Source organism: Perognathus longimembris, chromosome 2 (assembly GCF_023159225.1).
Source record: "Perognathus longimembris pacificus isolate PPM17 chromosome 2, ASM2315922v1, whole genome shotgun sequence".
In the NCBI taxonomy this organism is placed as follows: Eukaryota; Metazoa; Chordata; class Mammalia; order Rodentia; family Heteromyidae; genus Perognathus; species Perognathus longimembris.
In genome coordinates, this window is record NC_063162.1 from 103,641,936 (window position 1) to 103,661,746 (window position 19,811).

Below are 19,811 nucleotides of genomic sequence, written 5' to 3' on the forward strand. Positions count from 1 at the left end.
GTCTACCATTACTGCAACTAAAATTTATAACTTAATTGTTTTTTAGAGTATTACACTAGCTTCTTTGCTGCAAACCTATCACTACTTTCTATACATACGTCAGCATAAACCTTAAAATAAATTTGTTCTTTTAAATTTTTTTAACAAGTTACATTATTTTTTATATCACCAGGTCTACATTTTAGATCCTTTCTTCTAAGTTCTTTCTCAGTCTGGCCCAGTTCTTCCTCTGCCTTCATTCAGCCTACACACTTTTTACAATGAGCCTGTTTTTTTCTTTGAGAGCATACTAATTATTAATTGGTTTGGTATATAGATGCTCTTCCTTAAACTCTTATATACTTCATGATTCCCCCAATACTATTTTACTATGAATCACATCAATGCCTTCCCTCCACTTCTCTTAATTCCCTATTCTATAGTTAGATGATTATGTTTACTCTTACCAGTAACATATCACTTATACTTTGTTAATACCATGCCATTGTATATGTGTCCCATTATCTTGAATTCTCTGAAGATGTAAACCTTTTCATTTCTGTATCTCATGTACAATCACCCATTGAATTAATGACTTTGCATTCTTCTGACATTCACTTAGAGTCTTACTGGCTTTGGTAGCCAGGAAGATTCCAGAGATTAGAAGGCACTCTTTAGTTCCTCTCTGTATAAAATTGCATGCCAGTTTTTGCTAATCTGAGAGTATCAAACAATATGCCCTTCTCATTTTTTGAGGGGGATAATATTTAATATATATAATATTTGCCTATCTCTTTCATGTGCTACACTTCTTGTTCTCATGTAAAATGCCAGTAAACAGTTAATATATGCTTTGAACTATGATGTCTATTATTAGCTTGAACATAGTGTTTGTTGGATTATATAAAACTCAGACACTGACATTTTATTTATTAAGATTGTTTATCTAAATAATGTTTTACTTAAAAGCTTATCCAGGGTAGGATATTTCGTAAACCAGTTGATATATGTACACCAATCTATGAAAGTATAAAAATAATAACCATGTCAAAAATTAATTACAGTTGTAAATTGATTTTCTTTTTTTTTTTTGGCAGAAAGAACAATTTTATTAACCCAGGAACAAGTTCACACTGTTTTTACATCAAGCATTTCCAGCTGAAGCTTGTTAGTGACTGCTTCTCAGATTAAATAGAAAAAAAAATCTCACTATGGTACATGAACTCCTATTGTTAAGATATAAATAATCAGCTCATCCCCTACATGGATGAGAACAAAGAACATAATAATACAGAGCAAAGATTAAACAAATACTGCATATCCCCATTTGAGATGTAAATCTAAACATATCTATGTATATTTTTATATATAGAGAGAGAGAGAGATTATCTTTTTTTCTTTGTGAATGTCTTAATTGTAGCATAGGAGCTGAAGAGAAAAAGTACATACTTTGGCTTTGAGTCAGATTTTTTTTTTTTTTTTTTTTTTGGCCAGTCCTAGGCCATGAACTCAGGGCCTGAACACTGTCCCTGGCTTCTTTTTTGCTCAAGGCTAGCACTCTGCCACTTGAGCCACAGCGCCACTTCTGGCCATTTTCTGTATATGTGGTGCTGGGGAATCGAACCCAGGGCCTCATGTATATGAGGCAGGCACTCTTGCCACTAGGCCATATCCCCAGCCCCTGAGTCAGATTATTTTAAGCTAGGTTAAAATCAAATATGTTATAAACAGAATACTGCTCATGTATAAAAGTTAGAGAGATAATGTTTTTTTTTTTTTCTGATAGCAAGATGATCCATTTGGCTTATTCTTAAACTTAGGACAAAAAATAAACAATGTTAATTTTGAAGAACACCACCAGTCAAAGCAAACAACTGAGGAAAACTTAAAGGGAAAATAATTGAATTTTTAGTACCGCTTAAAAAAAATAAAAGACATGAAGCAAAAAAAATTTTCTGAACTTTCTAGCATACAGATCCTTACTTTGATAAACGTAACCTTCCTAAGATACTTTTCAATTAATTTAAATATCACTTATTTGACTTTGAGCTTAGCAAGGTAGGGAAGAAAAGCAATTCCATGGAAAGCAGTTGTATTCTGCTAAAACCTTAACATTATTGGCAAAAGAGTATGTCTTAATAGGTTTCAAAAAACAGAAATGGGGGCTGGGGATATAGCCTAGCGGCAAGAGTGCCTGCCTCGGATACATGAGGCCCTAGGTTCGATTCCCCAGCACCACATATACAGAAAACGGCCAGAAGCGGCGCTGTGGCTCAAGTGGCAGAGTGCTAGCCTTGAGCGGGAAGAAACCAGGGACAGTACTCAGGCCCTGAGTCCAAGGCCCAGGACTGGCCAAAAAAAAAAAAAACAAACAAACAGAAATGGAATAATTACATCTCTACATATTAACTTTCTCTGATAATTAAATTGACTTTCCGGAACTGCAGTGATTCCATTCTGTTGTTCGTAAAACTTTTTTATTACATTTGTTTCCTAAAGATTTTGATGCTTAACTTTTGTACATGTAGCTACTATAACGTTTTCTGATTAGTAGCTTTGAATTTTTTTTTCTTTAGGAAGTGATCTTTAGTCCACAAATATGTTACTTGGCTTTGGAATATGATTTTCAGTGTTTCTAATAGTTTCAGATTTTTCAAAAAGCAATCTCCCCCATCTTAAATCATCTTTTAGCTTTCAGATTTTAAAAACAGTAGCTGTGTTATATAAGATACAGCCTGATTCGTGGGAGACTTAATTGAGATTAGAGTAAATCAGTAGTTCAGTATTTCAACTATTTCAAATACATCAATATTTTAACCATGTCTGATAATTTTACTCACAAAATTGTTGCTTTTTTCTTCTCTAGGCTATTTTGTGTTCTTGGGATAGGACATGGGGCCCTGTTAAAATGCTACTTTTCCTGTATTGTTCCAATTTCACTTGAGACTTTGCCTTTGTTACCTTTGCAATGGCTGCACCTAGATTTCTATCCTCCAATATGCCCAAATACCCTTTCAGTGTGGAACACCATCAGAGTTGTCATTTCATTTTTCCTCCTCTGTGAAGCTTTCTTTAATCTATTCTACAAAGTTCCTTGCATTCTGCAGCTTTCTTTTTGGTCACTGTAAGGCTTCAAGTAGTGTTTAAATCCAGTGCTCTTACACTAACAGCTCAGTGACCTTCATTACTTACTAACCTCACTGAGGTTTCCTCATCTGGAAAACAAGGTTTATTTATTGTACCTGATTTGGAGAGGATTGTTGTAAGGATTGAAGAAATTAAAATGCCTAGCACAATGTTTGGCATAAAGTCTAGAATAATAAAATCGTATTCCTACACCACTAATTGCCCATGATTTCTAATATTAATTTGTTCTCATAATTCTTTTTCCCCTCCTCTTTCTATAGAGTATGTCTTCTGAACTGAATGTCGAAATGAGTGAATAACAATTTACATTTTTACAATGTTACAGTATTCTAAGTATTTTGAAATATTATAGGAGAAAAGATAAATGCACACAGACTAATGAGGTCTTTTTTCACAATAGTAATACTCTTAGCAAACTGCTTTCTAATACTCATCAACATCCAAAAGTATAGATTAGCTAGACATTTTTACTGTGTTAAATATTCTTAAAATCCAAGTGCTTAACTTAAAATTTGTTATGACAACTTTAAAATATTTTCTAGTAAACTTGCAGCCCAGCATGTGAGTTTTTTTTCTTTTTGCTGTAGCTTCCACACTAAAAAATAGTGAAACATTTTTGTTTGTTTTGTGTGATTAAGTGGGTACTGTTAATGCCAGTCATGCTTTTATGACATCTGTTTTCTCATGTGTTACATTAGACATTGATTCAGTTTCCAGTCCCCATGTGGTAGCTCAGAATTTTATTTTCTGATGATTTTCACATGGAAATATTTTAATTTTTAATAAATTTTACATGCGGGTGGCTTTTATAGCACCTAAACAAAAATAGAAATTTGATCATTTTAAGGAACAGAAATTAAAAAGTAAGAATTAGTGGAAATGAAACAATCACATTGGTATTGTATTTATTATAATTATAATTTGCTGTAATTCTCCTTTATTACAAAATAAATACTTGTTTTACCAGCTGCAGTTTGTGGCAACTTTGTGATACTGTTTATGGCGCAACAGCCTGAAACCTGTGGTTACAAATCCTCTGCCTTTAAGTGGGGGGGGGGGGGGGGCAGAAAAAAATCTAAGCTCTGTAAGTGTTTAAGAACTTACCCAGATGGCAAATCAATACTGAAATAACATTCTCTCATTTTTATCACTTTTAGCTAGGCAGATTAAAAAATTCTTGTACGTATGGGTCTAAAGGGTTTTATTCTCACAAGTAGATTTTTTTTTTTTTTGTAGCTACGTGGATACTTAAATGTTCTTAAGTAAAGGTGATTGGTTAAGGTCCTTCTCTAAGATCTCTATTTTGAGAACTTGACAAGTGTTTTAATTTTTCATTAAGCTTTTTGAGAAAATCATAGATTCATCTGCAGTTGTAAAATATAACACAGGCTCTTTCTTCCTGTATGTTCTTTATTAGTTTCCCAGTGCTATTTCACTAGTAACCATTTGTAAAGGATTATATCAAGGAAAGTGACATGCTATCTATTGATCTTACTCAAATTTCCCCCTTTCTACATTTATCCATTTCTGTTACTTTTGGGTTTGATTTGGATTTTAAAATATACGTAAGATGGGAATCAACCTGCCTATCTCCCTCCCTCTCCCTCCATCCCTGCTCTACAGATTGAACTAAGAGCCTTGAGCATGTTCAGTAAGTGCTCTTTGACTTGAGCCACCCCACTAGCCCTTTTGTTTGTAGTTTGTTTTTGAGGTAGAGGCTTGCTAATTTTGCCTAAGTTGGTCTAGAGCGCAAATCCTTCGGCCTGCTTCTGGTGCCTGCTTCTGGTGGTGTTTGGATTACAGGCATACACTTTTGGCCTTTGTTATTCAACGTCATTCCCTCTGAGATTTATCCAAACTTTTGCATGTAAGAATATGTGACTACTTTTCAATTTTTAGCTGTTATGAATAAGGTTACTTTGAACATTGATATGCATATTTTTATATGAGTATGCAGTTCTCTGTGATAAATGTCTGAGAAAAATTTATGGGTATGGAACCCTTCCATTCAGGGCTTTTTTACCTTTCAAATATTGCATAGAGTATCAGATGCTGTTACAATTTTTAATCAAATACAAACTAGAATACTTATGAAGAGATACTCTACCTTTTCATTATTCTGTTTTCCTTTTTTTGATAGTTGAGTTTTCTCCTTTTATCATTTTCTTTGAAAAACTTCCCTTAGTCATTTATTAAAGGTATGTCTGCCAATAACAGATTGTTTAATTTTCTCTTAGTGCTTTTATTTCACTTCATCTATGAATGACAATTGTGATGTAGAATTGCCTGTCATTTTTTTTTAAACAAGTTTTCTCTTTAGTTCGGTAGGAAAAGGCTTGCCTGGGGAGCCTTGAGTTCCTGAATTGCACATTGGAGGTGCAGGGTCTAGGGGTTGAGGAGTTTTAAGACTCCCTCCCTCTATGTTCTTTTTACAGGCCTGGGGATCATAAGTTGCCCACTGTCGTCTTCCCACCTTTCCCAATTCTCCTTTCCTGTTGCCTCTTACATTATTTCCAGGGTTTACAGTTGAATTTAGCAAGGGAGAGTCACAAATATGAATCTGTACCATTCTGTCTGGACTAGAACTTCTTTTCTACTTATCTTTTTTTTTTTTCTATAAAGCCCTTTTGTTATAGCTAGTGTTTTATCCATGAAATGTGTTTCAGGATAGTTAAAAATTCAGTTGAATCTGAAGCCTTCTTCTGTAAGTTAGACAGTGTTAAAACCCATTAAATAATATTCAAGTATAGTAGATATTACTACTATTAGAAAACTTTTCCCTAACAAAGGTTCAGTCTTCCTAAGATGTTAACTCATTGGCTGCAAAATATTCTAATTTGTTCTTTGCTAGAACTAGAGACTGTATATATAAGCCATTCTGCATTTAGGAAACTAACAGAAATGTCTTGTGTATCTCTTTTCTCCAAGAGACCTATTTGTCCCTGAGTTCTCAACAGCCAGGTAGAAAAGACAAGTCTCGTGTGTCTTACGTGTGCCTGTGCATGCATACTGAGATGGGAGTCTTCATGGTCTGCAGAGTCCATCATCTCTCCACTGACCATGTCAATTTACTTAGATGTCAATATTAGTCTGGGGACCCAGGCTCGTTGTGTATCAGGAACATGTAAAGTTGAACAAGGAAGTATATATTTTCTCTGATCTTACTTATTGTATGAATACTACCTAGAGTAGTCCTCAAGACTTTTGTGGGCATATAATTACAAATGTAAATTTGATAATTTAGGGGGTAGGCAATGGAAAGGAAGATGGATATTCTTACATTTATCACATATCAGTAGTTTTTCAAAGGTTTTATATATTTTCCAAATGTTTTTACTTGGTACATTTATGTGTTTGAGATTCAAGATATTAACCCCATAAGTTTTATATTTGATTCTAATTTCACTAGCAATATTTTGTTAAATTGGAAAAGTGCTTTTAAAGGAGTTAAAATTTCACACACTGTTGTATGTAATACATTTTTTTTGCTGAACACAACACTAAATATTGTTGGGTTTTTTGAGTTATTCTCATACAAGGTCGTACATAAAATGAAGACTCTTTATATTATTTTTTAATGTGAAAGTCAAATCCCAATTATTTTTTAGATTTTATTTTTGCACAGTAGCTTTTCTAAGCTTTCTGCTCCCTGAAAAGAAAGAACAACCTCCTGGCTGCTACATCTTGATGTAATAGTGTGTTCTTTGCCCAATTTTTACATGATCCATGGAATCTTGCTACAACTGAAAGTTACCCCAAGAAACTTTTTCAACATTTGCCTTTAGATATTTGTTGTGACTAAGATAATAAAAGTAATAAAACTGTTTAATATATCTGAAACACTTTGAAGTTCTCACTTGAATAATTTTTGTGGTTTACTATGAAAACTATAGAAGAGTATGTTAGTACATCATACAAAGGTTCTTTTTAATGTGTGAGAATATTTGAATAACAGAAGTAGAAGTTACAAGTAATGAAAAGAAAATATACTAAGGATTCTTGCCTCTAATTAAATAAAAAGAGTTTAACACATGATTTTCCAAAGACTTACTATTTTACAAATTAATCTCTTACAGAGAAGCAGAATGGGTAGAAGTTCATATAGTTTTCTACAGAAGACTGTTAAATCTTTCATACAGAAATATTTTTTAAATGTTGTTTAAATGAGAACATGCTATAAACAGTTTAAATCAGCTGTGAACTACCCTAACTGTTAAACAGGAGTTGAAAACATATGTACAGATTTGTACATGCAAACTTCAAAGTAGTGGTATTCTTTGCAGATATTTTTTGAATTTATTTAGATGTCATTATCAAAGGTACAATAAAAAATGTTCAGAGAACAGTATCATGTAATCTCATTAACATAGTTTCTCATAAAAATATTCTCTTTGTTTTTAGGGCTGGGGATATAGCCTAGTGGCAAGAGTGCCTGCCTCGGATACACGAGGCCCTAGGTTCGATTCCCCAGCACCACATATACAGAAAACGGCCAGAAGCGGCGCTGTGGCTCAAGTGGCAGAGTGCTGCGCTGTGGCTCAAGTGGCAGAGTGCTAGCCTTGAGTGGGAAGAAGCCAGGGACAGTGCTCAGGCCCTGAGTCCAAGGCCCAGGACTGGACAAAAAAAAAATATATATATATATATTCTCTTTGTTTTTAGATTACTTCTCTAGTGACCCTTCAGTTACTAACTCTGGTTGGCCATGATGATCAGCTTGATGGACCAAAATACAAATGCACAGTTTCACTAGACTTCATCAGAGCTATTGCAAGGTAAGAGAATAATTGTTAATGTAAAATTTGAAATTATGTAAATGATATACTAAATTATAAAAGTTGAAGTTCTTTCTAATACAGTATCATTAGTAATTTAAAGAACCATTTAAATGCCAAGAATGAATGAATTCCTGTAGAATTAATCCTTTCATCAAATTTACCAATGATTAAAATTAGGAGCAGGAGCTAATACTTTAGATGACAAAAACCAAGGTCTGAAATTTCTTAACAGACTAAACAAATAGTTTGATAGTATCAAGGTGGGACCTAACAGATCATTGGCTACAAAAGAAAGTTGATGATACTCTCAAATAAGAGACATGGCATGTGTGGCATAAGTCCTGATATTTTAGCTGACTGCAGAGCCTTAATCCTGACTTAGATAATACTGATAGAAATATAGTGCCTTGTTGAAGTGATATAATAGTTCTGTGTTCACATCTGTTCTACTACATTATGTGTAGAGTTCTAACAGGAGAATTGACAAGTGGGTACCTGAAGAAGGGAGAGGAGAAAGAGGACATGTTCACTACATGAAGCTTATCCCAAGAGATGTGTAAAATTGGTCATGGAGCAATTCTAGAGCATGTTTGTCCAAATGAGAGTCCTGTTTCAGTCCTTGGACAAGATACTGTATTTCTGCCGGTACTATTGAAAGCCTTACAGTCAGCTTTCACTGTTTCACAGGAAAAAGTTGAAACCGATATTCTCTCCTTTTTCAATGTGTGTGGGGGGCGGGTCAGAGGACAGCTTGTTCCTTTTCTGACCTAAGATAGATTATTTGCCCTGTGCTCATAAGTTCATCTCCTCCATTTCCTCAGAACATCTGTTGATCTCAGGCTATTTGTCCCTTTCAGTGGCACCTAACACTTAACTACTCTCTGAGAGGTCTTTGTACTCCCTGTCCCTGGTGCCATGGTTCTAGTTATCCTCTTTATTCTTTGGTTATTTTTGCTAAGTTTATTTGCTAGCTTATCCTTTCCACATGACCTTTAAGTACAGCTGTTCCTTGAGGCTTGATCCTAGGCTCTTTTTTCTTAGCTACATACATGACTTGGACCATGTGTTTATTATTAGCTCCCCTACTGTCAAAAGCCAGATCTTTTTTTTTTTTTTTGCCAGTCCTGGGATTTGGGACTCAGGGCTTGAGCATGGTCCTTGGCTTCTTTTTGCTCAAGGCTAGCACTCTAGCTCTTAAGCCACAGCACCACTTCTGGCTTTTTCTATGTATGTGGTGCTGGGGAATCCAACCCAGGGCTTCATATATGTGAGGCAAGCACTACCACTAAGCCATATTCCCAGCCCAAAAGCCAGATCTTTTAAAAAATATTTTTTTACCTGTATTGGCTATTCCCTCCCCAGCTATACCCATACATTTCCAAAACTAAACTCGCCTGTTTCTACCCAGCAACAAAAAAAGGAAAGATCCAGCTCTCCTCCAGTATTCCTGTTTGCCTATCATTTCTGCATTCTGCCATGTTGTGCAGACCTGACACTTGTGAGTCATCTTGTCATTTCTCTCCCACATGCCGATAGGGCATTAGTTCTCCTGTATATTGCAGATTCATTCACTTGCTGTTATTTGCACTATTGCTACTTTCTTTAGTAGCCTCTACTAAACTAGAATGATCTTTAAAAAAATTAATGTCAATCTCTTACTTAAATGTGTTTTGTATTTCCAACAACTCTTGGGCCTACAAAGCTCAAATAATGCGCCTCCTGCTCTTGTCCCCAACACACCTAGCACACACCATTTCTTCTTCATGTGTGCACTTTAACTGTTCTCCCTTTTTCAGTTCTTAATGTTAACCATCTAGCTTCCCATCTTAACACATACAGCATTTTCTCATTCTCTCCATCATCTAGCTAGCTACTATGTATGCAGCCTTCAGATTTCAGTTTAAATGTTTCCCTTCCCCTCTTCACAAGAGGCAGTCTCATTCCAAATCAAGGTTAAGTAGAGAGAAGTCCCAAGAGAGTTTTCATAGGCGAGAGGTGGGTAGGCCTGCTTCCAGAGTGACACAGCACTGTCTAAAATAAAAGACCAATAGCTGATTGTATAGTCTTAAAAAACACACTGTGCAGTTATCTAAAACTCATATACTTATGCTATATGCTTAAGTGGATAAAGCACTTGTATATAAAGTTGTATACTCAAGAAAATCTAAGGGAAGAGAATGATGGTCAGAAGTCAAATGCTGCCACGAAGTTGATCAGTGTGCTCTTGTTTAATGACACAGCAGTCATTTGTAATGTTAACAGGAATACTCATGATGGTATAGGAGCTAAAATTTAAAGATTTGAATGTATTTAAAAACTGGTAGGGAAAACCATGCAAAGGACAGTTAATGGTACAAAACGGAAAGATATTAAAGTGTGAGAGTTATTATCTAAGCATGGAATTTGGAACATGAAGTGTCCTGAATGAGATGCATTATAACACATATTTTCTTTCTCTTGCATCAGAACAAGAGAAAGAAAACAATTTTAGTGGAACTAAGTTTGAAGGTTTAGTAGCAAAAAGTTGAGGGAGTTCTGATCTGATGGCTCCTATCTTCCCAGTGAAGGAGGAGGCAAAATCATGGCTAATGACAGAAGTAGTAGCAGTGTGAGAGAAATATGGGATGTTTGAAATAGCCGCCACAGGGAATGGCAGAAAATGTTGAGAGGTTGAGGTTTTTGACCTTGATTTTACAGTGGCACCAATCTGTGAGACTTGTGATCTTTTCCTGCAGCATTCCATATGCTAGATACTAGGGCAGCAAAAAATTATAATTGAAATCACATAATATTGGGGTTTTGCCAGATGAGTTCAGTGAATGCTAGCAAGTGAGCACTTGAAGTGATAAACCATGGAGTGTAAACTGGACAGGGAAGAAGTAAAGCCAGTCAGGGGCTAATAGTTCTGTGTCTGGTACAATTTTAAATACTCAGTGTCATGATTTGTGGACTAATTGTCCTCAAGTGTTCCAAGTAGCTCAATGAAATATTAGGAGTAAAGGGTAGGATGTCTGAATTGATGTTTTTAGAGGTCAGATATTTCTGAGTATAATAATTGGAGATGATGAAAACAAATGTGAGTGAAGCTACTAGTGCAGGTGACACAAAGGATAAACAGAACTGAATTGTTCAGCGACTAAGAGATGATATGATACCCAGGTGGGTAGAGGGTGGTGAGTGGAATGTTCTGGTTCTCAGAAACACAGGATTTTTTTTGTTGTTGTTTTGTTTTGCACAAGGACATAAACTCCAACTGGCAGAACTTGTCTGGAGTAGCACAGTTGACTGACTAAATCCTCCAAGGGTTCCAAGTTTTAGTTATGCCTAGAAGGAGAAAAGGAGATTTTATTGGTCAAGTAGAGAATATAGACAGCTTTGTTGGTTTGAACAGAAAGGCAGCAGGAAGCTGGTTCTAGAAAGGGAGTACTGCATGTAGAATAGAAGATGGATAAGATAAAGGACTGAAAAGCTTGTACAGTGCTGTCTTTGAAATGTTCTTTATGTGAATGAAAGTTGTAAGTTCATGATTGCTTTTCCTCCATAGTCAATGGGAAATCAGTACATGATACCTTACAACTAGCTATAGGTTAGTATGATTGCAAGTAGTAAGAAAAAATCAAATTTAAGAGAAGCTAAAAATCAAATCATCCACAGAAGTTAAAGGAAATAAAATAGTAACTTGTGAGAGAAAAACGAAACAGTTCTGTTTAGAATGAAAGAATTCACAGAGTGAAATAAAAGGATATAAATAGAATTAGGTACTAAAATATGTCATGTCACTCACTTGTACTATTCTAAATTCTTTTTTAAGTTCTTTTATTATCTTTAAGCAGTTGTACAAAGGAGATGCCCTTTAGCAAAGCAGTTTATGAAAACAAATATATCTTGACCAATGTCACTCTATTTAGCATTCTAGTTGGTTTTTTTTTTTTTGTCTTTTCTGTTTTTTGGTACTGGGGATCGAACCCACGATGTTGTACTTGCTAGGCAAGTGCTTTGCCACTGAGCTACATCCCAGCCCTCTATTTAGCATTCTTACTTGTATTAGCCTAAATTCTTTTGCCACATCCCCAGCTCAGTTTTATTTTTCAGATAGGGCCTCAGTTTTTTGCCCAGAGCCAGACTCAAACCTGTATCTTCCTGCTTATGTCTCCTGTGTAGCTGAGACTACAGTTGTGAATCACTATGCCCAGCTTGTTTGTTGAAATGTTGCTGAGGCTGTCCTCAAACTACAATCCCCAGGAGCTGGGATTACAGGTTTTCACCACCATGCCTGGCCATATCTTGTTTCTTTCTAGCTTCTTGCTTTAGATAATAGCTGATTTGAGTTCTGTGGGAGACAGTATCTACTTTAAATTCTTAAAATTATATTTATATGAGTGTAATGTGCATCTGAAGCCAGAGAAAGAAAATACTGGTAGATCACACTGTAATTTTATTTACTTAGTAGCCTGATACCTAGAGGATTGAGATTCAAAAGTCAGTTCACAGAAAAGTCTGTGAGGCTCTATTTCCAATTAATCAGCAAAATATTGAGCCGGAGGCTTGGCTGTAGTAGTAGAATGCCAGGTGCAAGCAAAAAATTCTCTGAGGCCCTGAGTTCAAGACTCAGTACTGGCATGTGGACACATATAAGTCAGAAGAAGTAGGTGTAAAATACACAACTTTATTTGTAAGCTAAACTTCCTTTAAAATAAGTTGCTTTTCCTTTAAAAAGTTAACCTTTGAAATGTGATTCAGTTTTTTATGTTGTCCTTGAGGTTATTCTATCAAATTCTGAAATTCAGACTTGTTTAGAAGTATATATGAGGGAGTCAGTTAACAAGTCACCCATCCACATGAATATGAGTGAATGATAGAAGAAAGTACACACAGAGTATAAAAATCTTACTGTGTGATTCAGTTTGCTTGAGGACTTCTCAGTGACAAAGCAAAGAAATGGAGTGGAATGGGGCTTTTATGAATATATTGTAAGCCCACCTACATTATTAAAAATTACTGCACAAACAGTGCTGTAGTATAATGTGTAGAATAGTATAAGTAGATTATTGAAAATAAATGAGTCCGACAAATTTGAGTATTTTTATTTGCTTATGCCCTCCTCTAGTACTAGTCTGTTAGAAACATTTTTCTATTCAACATAGTTGTAACTCTGTTCTCTTTTCACCCTTAATAGTGTAGGTATAGCATTGTGTTAATCATTTTATGTGGCTATATAATATCCTATAATTGAATCATACCCTATAATGTAGGAAGTCTCTAATGTTGGAATTTAAGTTATTTTCATCTTAGCTTCTTCTGAACTTTTTGTTTTTACTCAGGGAAAAAAATGAAAGCAAAACCCAAAAAATCCCCACAGAACAGTCTGTTTTATCTTTTCATTTGATATTTGCAACCTTAAGACCCAAACTCATTTGTAAGGAAGGCAGTGTACCTGGATAGATGTACAAATTACAATTGCCTTTTTTTTTCTCAATAAAAGTAGCCTACTGTATCTGTTTCCTTTCTAAGTCCTTTAAAAAAGAAAAGATCTTTTCCACTAATATGATACGTAAAAATTATTTTTATACGACCTGTATCAGCAAACTTTGGAATTTAAGACTTTAATCAAACAAAAACAATAAAGCAGCATGATATAGTGACCATACTTATACATGAGGTAAAAAAGTTTTAATTTAAGTAACTGTCTTTAGTAATTTTAGCACTGTTCATGCTAACAGGACTGTTTTGGCAGTGGTTTTATGTTATTTAGAAAGGGTTAGTATTCTGCAGAGGTGGCAACATTATAATGTAGTTGTTCTACTGTGAGGTACCACAACGGCCATGGCATCTCACTTGAGCTATTTTTAAGTGTGTTTTCATAAGCAATATCTATGGATGATATGTCAGTCATTTGCTTAGAAACTTTTATTGAAAGTATATTGCAGAGTGATAGACAAAAACATTAATTGGTTATGGTTTAATAAATAAGAACATGCAATTAGAGAATCTCTAAAAGGCTCTTCTCACTTGGATGATTAGTTTTACAGAACTGAATACTTAAAGCTTTAATTTTATACTTATTGCTCGATCATTATATCTAATTATTTTGACCATTTATTCAAATAACAAACCTCCAAGTCTGAATATTTATAGTGAAGAATGAGTTTGGTGAAAAGAAAATAATTATATGTCTCTTTCCCTGAGCTATTTTATTCTGCCTGCTATCAGAGTACAAAAATATACATCTACATCGTCTTGTTGTATCGTATTCTTGGATCATACAGATTTAGTTACAATACACATACAGGTCAACCACTGTTAAAAGACTGAAAAGAATGAAACTGCAAATGAGGACAGATGAGCTTTACATTTATGTAGAGATAAAACAGGTGTTTTGGAAGAGAAACACTGTGCAGAAGCACAGAAGATTTAAATACGTTTGCGTCTCTAATTACTTTATTCCTATTATTAGACAAAAACAAAATAGCTTTCAAGTGAAATCTAAATTTCTGTAATGTAATTGATATGCAGAATATTGAATGGCTCTAACTTTTTTTTTCCTTTTGAATTTTAAGGAAAGTAAACTTTATGCCTGGCAAAACAAAAAAATTATATACATTCTAATAATGTTTAGAAAATAGTATGCTTTTGATAATATTGTAAAATTATGTAAGTTATGAACTCATTTCACATGTATTTTTCAGAATCATACATAAACTGAGCAATCCAGAGATGAGGATGCTAACATAGTGTCTGTTTTTGCTTATAGGACGGTGAACTTTGACATAATAAAATACTTGTATGATTTCTTGTGAAAACAAGCTTCAAAACCATATGGACATTGTGACAATGACTAAGCCAAGCTGTGTTCATCCAACTCCTTAGCTGGCCAGGGAGAGGAGTTCTTTGGCTCTCTTGGATTTGTCCAAACAGGTGCTGGCCCAGCATGGAATCTGATGAAAATATTCTGATTGGTCTGGGTGGATGTGAGCAGAAGACTATTTACCAGGGACCCTGGAGTATTTGGAAGCAATGTGTTAATTATAAACAGCAGGGTTTGAGCACAATCTGTTCTACTCTTAATGATGTTATCTTAACACTGAAATTGCCTGAAACCCATTTACTTAGGACTACATTTTGCTCTGTGAACTATCCCCTGCGCTTTGAACGTGCCAGCAGCCCTTGTTTATATACCCAGTCTTTTCACTTCCTCTCCATAGGAGCCTCTACAGTTGCTTGCCAAAGCAGATTTCTTCCTAAGGCCATTATTTTAAAAGATCATTGTTGCAAAATATGATAAATTTTTTAAAAACATAAACTTGTATGTATTTCACTCTGATTTTCTCAAAAGACAGATCAGTTGTAGACCAGCTTTCCATCTCTAAGCCTATTTGTTCACTTCACTGTGCTATGTAAGGTCAATCTGGCCTTACAACCGTCCAACCTAGCTTATTTTTATCAGCATTTGATTTCCTCTTTTTTTTCTTTTTTCTTCCCTTCCTTCTTTTTTTTCACCTGCCCTTCCCTCTCCTCCTCCTCCCTTCTCTACCCTCCCTTTTTTTTTCATTTTTTAAATCATTGATCTTACAAGTTCCATGATAAAATTCTTTCTTGTTGTATCAGTTGTATAACTTGGTGCTGATTTTCTTATCTTTTCACAGTTTTAAACAAGTTTTCTATTAGCATTTGAATGCTTGAAAATTGAGCAGATTTTTAAGGGGATTAAATTCTTGTTTAATTTTCATTGGCATTTGATTCCTTCATTCCTTTTGTGAAGAAAAATTCTCCCAGAAAGCATTTCTAGATAGGAAACCTTTTTAGATAATGATTGTCTGACACTCTTTTAAAGAAAACAGATCTTTTTATTTTCTATTTGCTTTTATTTAGACCTAATGACTAAGGAGAAAAGGAATGGAATTTCTTTTTGACTACTTAAATAAGACAGCAAAGGAAAACTTCTAGCCCCGAGGACAATATTTCAACTAGTGAGCAATGTATCCTCACTCTTAGTCTCATTTCCCACAGAAAGTGGTAAGTTTTATGTGTCACAAGACGCTTAGCCAGGACCAGTACAGATTGGGAATAGATTTATCCACATAGAAATCCATGCTGTCAAAGTAGAAATCCTATTTGGGTATCTGACTCAAGGGAAAAGCATTGCCAGCTGGGATCGATCTTTTCAACTCCCCATTACTTTGCTCTGCAAATGTGGATCTGCTATGTAGGCTATTATATGGACCAGTCTGAATTTTGAGGGAGAAAGTCTGGGTATTAGAGGTAAGGATATATTGTCTTAGTAGGGAAATGGGGATAAGGACAGGAAGGAGACTAAGTTCCTCCTCATCATTGCTGTCATTTGTCCCGTGCCCAGCACATTCTCTATCCTGTACCACCCCACGCCATGTTGCCTGCCCCAGGTGCACTTTTTTGTATGGTACCTTGTAACTTCATTTTTCTTACCCTGACTGAATACTGAGAAGTTTGCTGTTCTGTAATTTACTCTAATGGGTTGCTAAATGACTTACTAATTTGATTAATTCATTTAAATGAATACTAACAGAGCTTAATGTGTATATTAACATTTTAACAAGGGTCATCTGCAAATGGAATTCTGTAATTGGAAGATATAAACGTCTAATTACAGAAGGAAATCTAATGATGATAGTTATGCTGTCTGATGGGCCAGATATTTGGTTAATACCAGAGGCACTTAAATTCAGTATCTACCTAGACCTCATGGTGATTTGGCTATAGAAGATGAAAGCTATTAAACTCTGAATTTTTAGCTAATTTATATGTAGACTTCTTTCAGTTACCATGAGCCAGGTTATACAAAAAAACTTTACTCCTGCTTCCTTCTTACTTACAAGTCATATTCATTCCTGAAACCAATCTTCACTGATGAAGCAGTTCATTTTCAACAGCTCTGAAAGGGACGTTGATCCACCAAGCTTAATCTTATTGTCTTAAAGTCACAAAAGGATTATGTCACAATACTAGTACAGCAGTTAAAATTTAAGTTCTAGAGTGAGGCTACCTTAGATCAAATATCAGCTACATTTATTATGCATTTATTATATGACCTCTCTGGGCCTCTGTGTTCTCAACTGTTGTTAGGATTTGGACAAGTATCCACTAAAGTGTGTTAAAGGCTTAATCCCCATCTTGTGGCACTATTGGAGGAAATGGAACCTTTAGAAAGTGGAGTAAAAGGGAAGGAAGTTAGATCACTGAGCATATACCTTTTGAAACTAATGTTGGAACCTCAGTCCCCTTTGTTTTGCCTCCTGGCTGCGCTGAGGTGAACAGGTTCTTTCTATCCACTCACTGACCCAGCCTCAAAAGAAACAGGTCCAACTGACCATATAGTATTCTAAGCCAAAACTTGGCCAAAAGTAATCTTTCATCTTTTAACCCAATTGTTTCTGTGAATTTGTTGCAGTAATGCAAAGCTGGCTGATAAAATCTATGTATCACAGAAGAAAATTTACCTCAGAGTTGTATCTAGCATTCTCAAGTAGGGGTCTACCAGAATATATTTAGCGATTCGTGGGGACATTGGTTGTCAATACCAAGCAGTAGACAAGAAGGGTCGAGGCCACAGAAGCTGTTAAATACACTAAAATACATATCCCATGATGAAGTTACCCAATCTAAAATGTGTTAGTTGAACCAAGGTTGAGAAACCTCAGTACAGAAAAGGTACCTGGAACATAGTGTTCACTTAGCTATGGGTATAAAATATGTACTTACGGCCTAGAAAGGAGTACTTCACCTACAGAAATTATTTCTATTATTATTATGTAATTGTACAGAGAGTTTACAATTTTGTAAGTCATGAATATAATGCTTCTAGCTCAGTGTCACCTCTTCATTCACCCTTATTTTCTTCTTCCTGTCCCTACTCTCAAATTATGTAGTTCATTTTTCAAGTAATGTACATTGACTATAATGAGTCGACTTGCTCACCCTTCCTTCCTCCATTTCTTCTTTTCTTTAAAATTTAGTCATTCAAATATTAATATTGTATATTTTTGGGTTCTTTAAATTAAATTTTATTGACAAGGTGTTATGCAAAGGGGGTACAGTTATATAATAAGGCAGTGAATACATTTCTTGTGATTTCTTACACCCTCATTTTTCTTTCCCTTCCCTAGATCAGGTAGGCATATATACAGTATCCAGTGTACCAAAATCATATGGAGTAACCACATAGGGTACGCCACAGGAAATTCACCTAGAACTTTAAAGATAATGTCAACAGTAGAATCCTCCTGTGTCCTTCTCTTGGAGTTGTTTTTGCTTATGCTCATCTTATATGGTCATGTCTCCATAGCTGTTGAGCTATTGTGATCCACTGGTAGGTTTATTCTAGACCTTTTTATGTTTAGTAGTTGTTTGGTTTTAGATACATAATGTGAAGTCACTGACCCAAACATGTGGAAATACCATTTGAAAAGAAGTTTGTTGTTTTCCAGACCTGGTTTCTACTCTCCTCCTTCCTCCCTAACAGTCATATATCAAGGAAACCATGCCCCTTTGTATATTTTTATTTTTATAATTAAAGGGTTGTCCACTATATTCTAACTCATATTAAGGCTTTATTTACTTTTCATGATCCTGTGGTATAGTGAAGGCATAGCTAGCAGTAATTGAATCACAGAGCGAGTACCCATGTACTTGCACTGTTTGCCCCCAAGGTGTGGTGACTGAACAATCAGTAGAATAGCTCCAGTGGACTGAGTCAACCAACCAGTGATTAATGCAGACAGTATTTTCTAGAGCATGAAAAACTGCGTCAGAAACCTACTCATTCCTTACCACTTTGAGTGCTGTGCAAAATAACAGAACAAACTGAAGAATAATGTGCTCTTCAACAGAGTACTTGGTAAAACTCAAAAATAGTAGATGAAATACAGAAATTTGCACGTGTAGTTAGAGTTGGAAAAGTGCCTTTCATTGCTACCTGAAGTCTCACAATATCATGTATTGTAATAGCTTGCGTTTTATTACTTTAGCCGTAAGCAGAGACTTGGATTAGAGGTAATTAGACCAGAAGTTGACATTATTCAGCTTCATCTCCTACATTTTGAAAGCTTCATCTACAACATATGATTGCCTATCACATGTGAATAATTTAGATAATTTTGCATGTAATTTCAGGCTGCTGACACAATTTGCTTTCAAAAATGCTTAGTAGAGCTCAAATCTTTCCTATCAAGATAGCAACATTTCACTCAAATTTGCCGTTAAATGCCTTGAATACACAGTTAATGCTCATTTTCCAGCAGTAACACACATTCATGAGACACAGTATGAGAAGTAGAAATTTGGTAGAGCATAGAAAATTATAATCAATTCATTCATTTAACTGCATGTTGATGCACAGTAATGATGGGACTTTTAGAAGACTTCCCAACTGTTTGAGTAAATAGAGCTTTGGCATGATGAAAAGAGTCTGGGTTGTAAAGCATAAAGATTTGCTTGGGTTTTGGATAAACCACAGTCCATTTCACTGATCTTTCAAGGAGATGAAGGTCTGGTTTAATGGTTTTTGTAAAGCATGCACTATTCATTCCACACATACTAAGAACCACCTACCTGCCAGCCATTTTGTTAGGTGCAATAGGTACTACAGTGCTAAAGGGAGGCAGATTTCTGGTCTGCACAGAAATCTGGAGCCATTATTGCAAATGTAAATGTAGATAATGTCAAAATAGAGGTCATCATTAGTGAGCTAGGTAAAGTAGTAGTAGTGAGGGAAAAACCATCTTGAAGTAGGCATAGAAATGATATAGAAGATAGTTATGACTACCACCCTCTCCCCTGCTTCTAAAACACGAGCCCTGGCTGCAAGAAGCCTGTGTGGTTAGAACACAGGAAGTAAGGGTAGTGGTAAGAACTGGGTTGTGCATGGCCTTGCAGGAT

At 35.3% G+C, this 19,811-nt stretch overlaps 1 protein-coding gene across 1 annotated transcript in view; it reads left to right on the forward strand.

Moving 5' to 3' along the window:
• The window catches only part of Orc5 (origin recognition complex subunit 5), a 49,158-nt gene extending 33,732 nt beyond the window's left edge, over positions 1 to 15,426 (forward strand). Inside the window, exons 13-14 of the mRNA XM_048339841.1 lie at positions 7,786 to 7,898; positions 14,653 to 15,426. Coding sequence (XP_048195798.1) covers positions 7,786 to 7,898; positions 14,653 to 14,698 — 159 coding nt within the window. The 3' untranslated portion in view covers positions 14,699 to 15,426. The remainder of the gene's footprint in view (positions 1 to 7,785; positions 7,899 to 14,652) is intronic.
• The last annotated feature ends 4,385 nt before the right edge of the window (positions 15,427 to 19,811 follow it).